At 42.3% G+C, this 10980-nt stretch overlaps 1 protein-coding gene across 5 annotated transcripts in view; it reads left to right on the forward strand.

Moving 5' to 3' along the window:
* klhl21 (kelch-like family member 21) overlaps nt 1-10569 on the forward strand; it is a 41936-nt gene extending 31367 nt beyond the window's left edge. For 4 of the 5 annotated variants that reach the window (XM_072245326.1, XM_072245325.1, XM_072245324.1 and 1 more), the window contains 3 exons: nt 3689-4094; nt 6878-6950; nt 7329-10569. In XM_072245326.1, the coding sequence (XP_072101427.1) occupies nt 3689-4094; nt 6878-6950; nt 7329-7640 (791 nt within the window). In that variant the 3' untranslated portion in view covers nt 7641-10569. The remainder of the gene's footprint in view (nt 1-3688; nt 4095-6877; nt 6951-7328) is intronic. The other variant, XM_072245327.1, reaches the window with a different exon arrangement.
* The last annotated feature ends 411 nt before the right edge of the window (nt 10570-10980 follow it).

Below are 10980 nucleotides of genomic sequence, written 5' to 3' on the forward strand. Positions count from 1 at the left end.
AACCACCTAGGAGCATAGAAGGTGATTGTTGTGCCTGTGCTGTACCATTCAGAGAACTGTAGACATGTTCTGATTGAGTATTAAAAGGCCTAGATAGAGTGGATCAAAGAAGATATTCCCTATAGTGGGGGAGTCTAGGACCAGAGGATACAGTCTCAGAATAGAACGATGTCAAAGGTTACAGTGAGAAGGTAGGAAAATGGGGTTGAGAGAGAAAATAAATCGGCCATGTTCGAACAGTGAAGTCTCAATAGGCCAAATGGCCTAATTTTGCTTCTATATCCCAGATTGTGTTAGTTTCCAGGGTTCATAACATTTCGGAGGAATGAGATTTCCATGATCAGCTGAATGAAAAGCCTTACCTTTATTTCACCCTGAATTTTATTAAGTCCATGTCCTTTGGTTTCCTCCCAAGCAGCAGAGCAGTTTCTCCTTTCTTACCCTATCTAGCTGGCCAGTGGTGTAGTGGCCTGGCTTTAATTGACAGGTAAGCAAAATTTGTTTATGGAGGGAATAGAAAAGGTTCTATGAGCAGAAATAGTTGGAAGAGATTTAATCTAAGATTTTAACATTTAGGAAAAGGTTTTGATAGAGTTGTGTTTTCCTTTTCGTGCCTTGTGACATCGGGCAGCATTTTTGCCCTTTCCGTAGCATTGGACTGTTTTTTACGAGGCCGAGTTGTTAGCTCAATGCTCAATGTGACATGGATGGAAAGCATGCAAGTAGCCAGCCGGATTCAAACTCAGGACCATTTGCCTCGAAGTCCGGTACTGATGCCACTACACCACCTGCCAGCTTGATAGAGTAAGAAAGGAGAAACTGTTCTGCTGCTTGGGAGGAAACCAAAGGACATGGACTTAATAAAATTGACAGGAGAACCAGAAACCAAGATGAGAATTTCTCCATTATATAATTAAATATTCTGCTTCAGAATGTGTTGCTTTCAAATTGGGGTTAGGGTATCAGGGCAGGGGATAGTATGAAAGCAGATTTAGTAGTAACTTTCAAATCAAAATTTAGGTAAATTCTTGAAGAAGAGGAATCATAGAGTTATAGAACACTGCAGCATAGAAATAGCCCATGTCAAATTATTATTCTGTTGAGCCCCATTGACCTGAATCTAGACCATAGCCCTCCACTCCACTCCCATCCATGTATTTATTAAAATTTATCTTAAGGTTGAAATCGTAGCCACATTTACCACTTCTGCTGACAGCTCATTCTGCACTTGCACCGACTTCTAAGTGAAGTTGTTTCCCCTCATGCTCCCCTTAAATATGCTCTCCTTAACTCATGACCCCTAGTTTTAGTCTCACCCAGCTTCAGTGGAAAAAGCCTGCTTGCTTTTACCCCAACTATACCCCCTCAGAATTTCATATAACTTGATCAAATATCCCCTCATTCTCCTACGCTCAAGAGGTGGAGGAAAGATCACAGTCGGTGGGCAAAAAGTGAGTAGTAGTTCAAAAATGCTGTCTGGTTATTTCTGTCCCCATTGCTTCAGTGCTTATTCCACATACAGATCATGCCATTATGGTCAGGGCATGTGACTATCTTTACTCTGGGAAATGCAGTTTATTTTTAATCCGCAGCCAGCAATGAGACATGGTAAATTATCTTTTCATGGCCCAGGTATGTATTACTTTCCCCACATACTCACATGGCTGAGCTGGGAAATAGTTGACTAAGTGTGTGGGGGTAATTTTTGCTTCTACCTCCTCATCTGCTGAGGGTCCATTACATAGTATGTGGTGTTTGGACTTGGACCACCTGGGACTGGGAGTGGGGGGGCAGGGATGAGTCTGGGTTCAGAGTCAAACCGTGCTTGAAGGAAATCAAATCAACTATAAGAGGCATGATGCTCCATGACCTTCTCTACTGCCATGATGAGGCCACTCTTGGGCTGGAGGAGCAACACCTTTTATTCCATCTGGGTAACCACCAACCTGATGGACACTAACTTCTAGTAATGTTCCCCCTCCCCCTTTCCTCTTTTTCCATTCCCCACTCTGGCTTCCTGCTTGCTTCTTCACTGCTCCTCAACTGCCTGTCACCTCCCCCTGGTGCCCCTCCTCCTTCCCTTTCTCCCATGGTCCACTCTCCTCTCCTATCAGCTTCCTCCTCCTTTAGAGTTTTACCTTTTCCACCTATCACTACCCACTTCCTAACTTCATCCCCCCCCTCCCACCCAGCTGGCTTCATTTAACGTACTTCTTCCCCTCCCTGACTTCCTTATTCTGGGTGCTTCCTCCCTTTCCAGCCCTGATGCAGGGTCTCAGTCTGAAACGTTGACTGTTTACTCCCCTCCATAGATGCTGCCTGACCTGTTGAGTTCCTCCAGCATCTTCTGTGTGTTAACTGTAGGAGGCCACTGCGGTGCTGGAGTTATAGTCTGCCAAAGCAGCACAGACCTAAACTTACACCCCAAACTCTGGGCTTGGGCTCTGAGTCTGACCATACTGAAGATCTGTAGTGCCTTGCCACGTCTGGTTTCAACCAAGCTTCCTGTTGCTAATGGTTATTCGAACTTGGCACTAACTACCCTTTGTGTTTTTGGAAATGATCGGGGGAGGAGGGGGAGTGGTGAAGGAAGGTTCAGAGATCCCAGTGAATGAGAGCAAGGAGTGGAAGGGAAGGAGTTCTTCAGAAGAGTCCTGAGATACCAGAGCCTGTTCACTGTGAGAAGAATGTTGAGCAACTATTGAGATGGTTTTAAAATTGTGACGATCAATTGCTCTGGTTGGTGAAGTTATAAAATAGACTCTTAGAGGAACCTCCCTTTACATGGAGAGTTGTTCATGAAGCAGTGATCTTTTAAAGTTTAGGGGGAAATGGATTAAACATTTGAAATGGGGAAAAGTACAGAACTTGATAGAACAGTGAGTTAAGCTGTCGATTTTTTTAAGCCATTCCATGTACAATAGCTGGAGTGGCCTCTTTGTGCTGCAGATCATCATTAATTCATCAAATTTGGCTGTGATGTTTCCATCGTGATGCCCACAGAAAATTGTTGGGGGTGGAAGGAGGCAGAAAAAGTAATTCTTCCAAATGCTTTGCACACACTGAGGTTTTTTCCCACCTTTGTTAAGAAGGAGTTGCTGCAGCAAATTTTTCACCAAACTCCTAAGCAAAACAATGTGATTTTTTTCTTAAAAAAAATATTGGACATGTTGGGTGATTGCTAGGGTACAAAGAATAACGACTTAATTTTTAGTTGGACATCTTCTGCCCAAGATATTAATTGACCGTTGCTTTAACATCTTACCCAGAAGCCAGCACCTGTGGGTTTGGGGCATTGTGTCAGCACCACACAATGGCAACACTGTAGCATAGCGGTTAGTGTTCGCTCGTACAGCACCAGCAACCCAGGTTCAATTTCTCCACTGTCTGTACATTCTCATTGTGACTGCCTGGGTTCCCTCTTTGTCATTGTGATTCCCTCCCACATTTCAAAGATGTATGGGTTAGTAGGTTAACTGGACACGTGTGTAATTGGGCAGCGTGGGCTGGTTGGGCCAGAAGAGTCTGTACCGGAAAATTTTAAAAATCAGCATTAAGCCTTCCTGGCAAACAGGATCTGATTCCCATTGGCTGCATTCTCTTGAGGCAGAAATGATTCATGGTTCTGAGGTGGGAACGGATAGTTGCCGACAGTTAGAACTTCATTGTGTCTATTTTTGTGTAATAGGTGGCTCTGATGGGACATCATTATACGATTGCGTGTGGCGATACAATTCCAGTGTAAACGAGTGGACCGAAGTTTCACCCATGTTGCAAGCCCGTGAATACCACAGTTCCGTTGTACTGAAGGGACACATTTACATTCTCGCCCACGACAGCCTAGAACGCTACGATCACTCTATGGACAGTTGGGAGGCCCTGCAGCCAATGCCATTCCCCATGGACAACTGCTCAAGCACGGCTTGTCGAGGCAAACTATACACCATCGGAACCCTTACTGGCGAGGAATCGATGGCAATTCAGTGCTACGACCCTGAGATTGACTTGTGGAATATGGTGACGTGCGGCTCATTGCCTCCGTGGTTACTTGTGCCAAAGATGGTGACTCTCAATGGATTAATATACTTTGTCCAGTAAGTTTGAAATGACTTGTGTTGTATGGAGTAAGGAGATTGTCAATAAATTAGTGAATGAAGGAATAATGGCAGGCTATGTGGGAGGGAAGGACCAGATTAATATATATACTTAAATAAGTTCAAGATTACTTATTTTAGTAAGAGGTACAGGCATGATGGACTGAATTGATGTCGCCTTCTCCAGTGTTCTGAGGGTGGTAGTGATGATCTGATTTGGCCCCAATAACTATGTCTGAGAAGTTTCTTGTGGGTTTGAAGGCCAGTATTGTGGTTAGTCACTTTTCAGACTGTGATATGACTGTAAGTACAACTTTCCCAGGATCCCTCCATGGAAGTGGGTGATGGAGTTTCACCTGGGGCTGCATCCTTTACATTGTTCCTGTGAGTTCTTCCATGATTTCCTTTCCCTTCACCAGCACCACCAGCCCATTTCCTACATCAGTGGAGCCCAGAGGTTCCCAGCTACAGCCTGTGACCCTTTCCTGCAACCGGGGCCAAAGCCAAGAAATTTGCTTATGTATTTCCTTCTATTTACTTCAGTTGATTTGGCCTGGAGTCTGGGGAAGGGTTGTCCTGGGAATTAGTTCTTTGTGAGGAGAAAGAACTTGTATTTTTATTGTCTTTCATGGGGATAATTGGTCATTGGGTATTGAAGGGTGAGCTGTGAGGCTTATGGCTTTGGGATGGAAAATATTTAAGTGTCTAAGGTGGATCCTGTGACTTAATGACTGTTTACTGAGATTACATTGACCAGTCTGCATTGGACCTGCAAGTAATTTGCCCCAACAACTGATGAAATTTTTATCCACAACTAAGCAATTCTTGATTACTGTTATCGGTTTCCTTTCAATATCACAAGCTTCAGAGAACTTCCAACACAGTAAGAGCCATCGCACATGTGCAAATTTTGTTTAGAAAGAGCTGTTCAAATATTTTCGCCCTGAACTTCAGTCTTGCATTGTGTTTATTTCAGTCCTGCAAATAACATTTGAGCCACATAAGTGCTAGGCAATGACCGTCTCCAATAAGAGAGGCTCTTACCATCGTCCCTTGACATTCAGTGGCATCACCATCACTGAATCCCCTATTATCAACATCCTGGGGGTTACCATTGTCAGGAAACTGAACTGGTCTAGCCATATAAACACCGTGGATATCAGAGCAGGTCAAAGGCTAGGAATCCTGTGGCGTGTAACTCACCACCTGACTCCCCAAAGCCTACAAGGCTGAGGTCAGGAGTGTAATGGAATACTCGCCACTCGCCTGGATGAGTGCAGCTCCCTGAACAATCGAGAAGTTTGACACCATCCAGTACAAGGTAACCCACTTGATTGGTACCCCTTCCACAAGCATCCAGTCCCTCCACCATCAACGAACAATTGTAGCAGTGTGTACTATCTACAAGATGCACTGCAACACACACCAAAGTTCCTAAGGCAGTGCCTTCCAGACCCATGACCAGTACCATCTAGAAGGACAAGAACAGCAGATACCCGGGAGCACCACCACTTGGAAATCCTCCTCCAAGTCACTCACCATTCTGACTTGGAAACATATCGCTGTTCCTTCATTGTCACTGGGTCAAAATCATGGAATTCCCTCTCTAACAGCTCTGTGGGTGTACCGACACCTCAGGAACTGCAGCGGTTCTAGAAGGCAGCTCATCACCATCTTCTCAAGGGCAACTAGGGATGGGCAACAGATGCTGGCTTAGCTGGTGACACCCACATCCCATAAATGATTAAATTTTAAAAAACGCTGCTTCTGCCACACTGTCAATCAGTGGCTTCCAGCTCATATTTTTTATTTAAGGACAAATAATTATGTTTCCCTGAAGTAACACACTGCTACTTCTGACACACAACTACTCTGTAAACAAGCGAGTCTGAGAGACACAAACAGCAACTGTCTGTAATATAATCACGTTGCTAACTGCGTGAGTTCTGATTTAGATCAACATTTTTGGTAGTTCACCTTCCCCACCCAACTCCCCAGTTTGGCTTCAGCATGGCTATTGACTGTTAAAGTGTACAGACGTATGGATGGGTTTTTGAATTGCGAAAGTGGTGGCTAACAGGGAGGTGGGATTGCATCCAAGTCTGTGCTTGGTATCCACACTCGCCTGAAGAAGGACACCAGTGTTTGCCCTTGCCTCAGTGACGGTACTGAGACCATTTGTTGCCACTTCGGTAGATGTTAAACAGCCTGAAAGTGAGCAGATAGATCCTGCATCTATTAACTACATGGGGGTAAAAGTGGTGCCTCTTAAACTAGATAGAAGTATATAAAAATATTTTTAATGTTTCAACATTAGCAAGTTTGATTGACAACTTTAATACCAGTATTTATTATTATAGAGTAAATGGATATTGGGTTTGTGAACAATAATGGATGCCAAGAGTATCATGTGAGGGAATTGTGTCTGACTCTGAGGTCCTGAGCTTCTAATATTAACCCCTCAGCGAGTATCCCTAACTCTGTTTCAATTACCTCATTATTGTTCATGGAAACTTCCTGTGAGCAATTGGCTGCCACTTTGATTGTTGCAAAATACAGACATCAATTAAGCTCTATTAAATAATATTCTTGAGGCTGTGGAAGATGCCAAATAATTCCAAGTGCTGGAGGGAAAAGAAACATTTGAGAGCCACTTTTTTTTTTAATTTGGGGTATCTGTTTGAGGATGCATATTCTGTTTGAAATTGTACTTGTGTTGGGTGGTGGATCGGCTGATGGTTCATTGATTTTATTAAAGACCAGCTATTCCTCTTTCTCCTCAGGGATGACTCTGCAGAGGTTGATGTGTATAACCCAACAAAGAATGAATGGGACAAGATCCCACCCATGAATCAGGTACAAGTGGAACAGGGGAGAACGTTCAGCAATAATCATTGTTCATCTGGTTTGCAGTGATGGTTGGTCTCCGTAGAATCTGTCCGTAGACATCTGGTTTGCAGTGATGGTCCGTAGATCTGAGGTCTAGGAATATAGTGGGAAAAATGGAAATATAGGAGAGGCCTAGAGGGTGGGAATGAGATTCAACTGATTCAACTGGAATGAGCTCCTTAGACAGGGCAGGACAATAGAGGAAATTAGAAAATGAGGATGAGTTTGTTGGTCATGGGAGTGGCTTAGTTCCAGTGATCCTTTGAACATCCAGTTTTAAGAAACCTGTTCCATTTCCCTGCCCTGGTGAGTATGCTGAGTCTTGTTTTTTCTCTCTTACCCCAGGTCCACGTTGGGGGAAGTGTGGCTGCCCTGGGGGGAAAGCTGATTGTTTCTGGAGGCTACGATAACACCTTTGAATTATCTGATGTAGTTGAGGCCTACGACTTTCAGACTGGCTCCTGGACGATTTTGGGTCACCTTCCTCAACCTACCTTCTGGCACGGGTCTGTCAGCATTTTCCGACAGTTCATGCCCACTGCCCGGGTCTCCTTCGAAGGAACTGCCAATGACAACCAGAACATTGAAATAAATAGTCTAAATCTGGCCCGGTATCGAAGGAATCTTCACAATGAGAACCTCCGCCTTTTGCACTGATCCCGTTGGAATGAAGGCTCAGACGTGTACAGTGAAAGCTGCTCTGGCATCCTCAAACCAGCTGACTGCCTCCAACTTCCAAAAGATTGCCAACAAGTAGTGAACTGTTTAGTGTCAATTTAGTGATTGTCTTTCCTTATTTCATTTAAAAATTGTCCTTGTTGCCACCATCAGCAGTCACTGGTCTGACTGAATTTGGTTTTGCCTTGGTTTGCAAATATTCCCTGGGTTTTAGCATTGACTGCTGGCTTGACTATTCATTTGGGGTTCACTAAAAATAGGAAGATAGAAGTTTTGTCTTCCTGGACTTCTTATCAATTATCATTTGTTATAAAGCATTGGTTAAGAAAGAAAATTTACCTTTATATAGCTCCAGATTATATCCAGTTAAAGCTTCACTTGCAGTCAGTTTACTTTTGAAGTTCAGCAATGTTGAAAAATGAAGGAACCATGCTGTGCATAGCAGAAACCATGAACAGGAATGTGGATAATTATTTATTTTAATGATAATGCTTGAAGGAGAGATATTGGAATGATAGGACATTGAAGAAAACACCAGTAATCAGGGAGATGGAATCATTGTTTAATGCTCTGAGAAGAGGAACGTAACTTTTTTTTCTAATATGAAATTGATTCTAAGTCATGCAAATCAGACAACATTCATAATCGTGAAACCAGAGCTTGAGCAGGTCAAAAACTGAGGGCTTTCTTTTGCGATAATCTCCAGACCAAGCTTCTAAAATGGCTAATGTTGTCATCAAATTCCAGGGCTGCTGTTGCTGGGCTGGCTGAGGATAAATTAGAAAGTGCAACTACAGTAAAACTTTAGTAGTTTGGAAATCCCATGTTTGACAACTGGGTCGCTCCATGCTCATTCCTATGCTTCCTACAAATACACACGAATCCTGATTTCCATGCTCTCTTTAAATTTAGTGTTTGCTGGAAATTTTATTACTAAAGTGTAAAAGGAGAATTAAAAGTGTCTTGGAATATAAATTGAAATACTAATCAGTAGTTCAAAAAAATCTGCCAGTTCAGCACCACTGAAGTCCCTAGTATGCTGGTTTAACAGAATTCTACTTTAATTGGAATGCTGTAATGCTGGCACAAAAATTATGAGATTATTGGCCTCTTAATGTACTTTGATTCTTGTGAATGCAAAAGTCAACAGATGATCTGTCACATGGCATTGCAGATGCTATTTAAAAACGTCACTTGGTGTAAACACTGTCAGGTGCTGGACTCTTCAATGAAGCTGCATGTTACAGTGAGGTCCTACTGTAAGTTTAAAACCGAACTCTGTTTGGGGATGGGCAAGTAGAGACTGAACACAGCTTAATATTGGGTACATTTGGCTTTGGCCTTGTACTGCAACTGTTGCACAGATTAGTGATATTTACTTGAAAGTGTTGTTGGTTTTGTTGGCTTTTGAAAAGATCTTGTTGGTTAAATTCAGTACAACACTGTGTGACCCTGAGCGATGGGAACCGTGAAGGTGTCAGTTCCATCTTCTGTCTGGTGCCCTCCATGATCCACCAGCTTTCTGTGATTCACTGTTGAAAGACCTGGATTCATATCAGACCTTTCATAACCTAGGAAATGCAAAAAGTACTTTATAGTAACCTAGTACATTTTGAATTGTTAAGCAGGGTAATAATTTGGGCAACTAATTTGTGCAGACAAGGTTTCACAAATTACCCAATTAATCATTTGCAGTTTGTTGATGGATGTGTGACACCAGATGCAGGTGTGAAAATGGGAAGTGATTTGAGCTACATATGTTTTCTAAACATCAGAAGAATTTTAGCAGTGATGCTATTTTTTAATATGGCAACAGTAAGAGCATGAACTATTGCTCACCCAGTCAGAGGACTCCAGGCAGACTTCATCAATAGTCCTTCGAAAGTACTGTCTTTTTGCATTTTAAGGTTGAATCTGATTAGATTAACTTCTGAATGAATCTTAGATTGTACTCCCCAATTCTAAACCCTCACTCAAATGGTGATATGGTATCTTTTAATTTGCTTCAGTTTCCCCACAGCTCTCAATCCCCCCAACAATGTACCACCCAAATTCAGAAGGATAGAATCTGCTTCTGGTAAAGGCTTGTTCCAGATTATCTCCTCTGAGTGGAATGGATGGGGTACTTGCATTAATATTTATAAAGTGGTGGAAAAAACGAGAGTGCAATTAAATATTTCAGTTCGGAATAAATCACAAAATGAAAAATTTTGTCTGGCTGTTTGCAAAAACTAATGCTGTGGATAATTTAGTGATGTGAATATAATGTGAAGCAAATTTGCTGGAAGCAGGATTCTGTCCATTTGTTCGGAAGGGTGTCAAATGTGTAAGAGTTTTGCTCATCTGTCTCTTATTCCTAAAGGCACTGCCTCTTGCTGGGTTACGATTTGAGGCCCTATTTTCCAATCATCCATTATTTCTCTGTCAACTCAACTCACTAATACTTGCATGAAAATAGAGCAAGTCATTTGATCACAGTTGGAACTGAGATATCCTCCCTTATGAATTGTAATCAGGAGTTTTGATTTATCTTTCTTCCTTAACTTGGTGTACTGAAGCCAAGAGTAGTCCCACAGCCTGGTGGCTGAGGTGAGATAGTGGAACCTGTGCCTTTGCTGGTTCAGAGTTCAGCTCAGGTGGAGAAACTTTCTTGAAGATTTTTTTGAAACTTTGAATTACAACATTATTATTTTATATATTGAAGAGAAATGAACACTTGAGAAACTTAACAGTTGCCTTTCAAAATCTCTGGCCTATGCTGTGAGTTTTGAGCACTATTTCCTGGTTTTATCTTGAGTTTTCAGTGTGTATTGTTGAAGTGCAGTGAATTGTTGTATATACATGCAGTTTATATTGAAGTTACACTATACAGATTCCACTAAATAAAATGTTTATACTTCAAGCTTGACAGTGTTTTACACTTTGGCATTTAGTTATCATTAAATTTTGAGTCTTTGTCTTTCTCAGTGTGAGTTTTAATGGTGGTGGGTGAAGATGGTGAAACACGGAGCAGTCCCAAGATCATTGCAAATTAAATAATACACTTCAGTTCAGATGATGAGCAAATGAATGCTGAGGTCTCCTGTTGTGTCAGCATTGACCATTGATTTTGTATCTTAGCTGTCATTCGTGAGGCAGTACAATAGTGAGATCGAGCTTTTTTCCATGCAGCAGATTCCCCCTCTCTATGCAGCTGATGAACCCAAAGGAACAGCAGAGACTGCTACAGTTTGGCACTAGCGTGTCACAGGAGTTGCCAGTCGGTGTTGAACTCAATATAAGACCATCCTAGCGATTCCAGCTCTGGATTTTTCCTTTG

The sequence above is a fragment of the Mobula birostris genome, chromosome 27 (assembly GCF_030028105.1).
Source record: "Mobula birostris isolate sMobBir1 chromosome 27, sMobBir1.hap1, whole genome shotgun sequence".
Lineage (NCBI taxonomy): Eukaryota > Metazoa > Chordata > Chondrichthyes > Myliobatiformes > Myliobatidae > Mobula > Mobula birostris.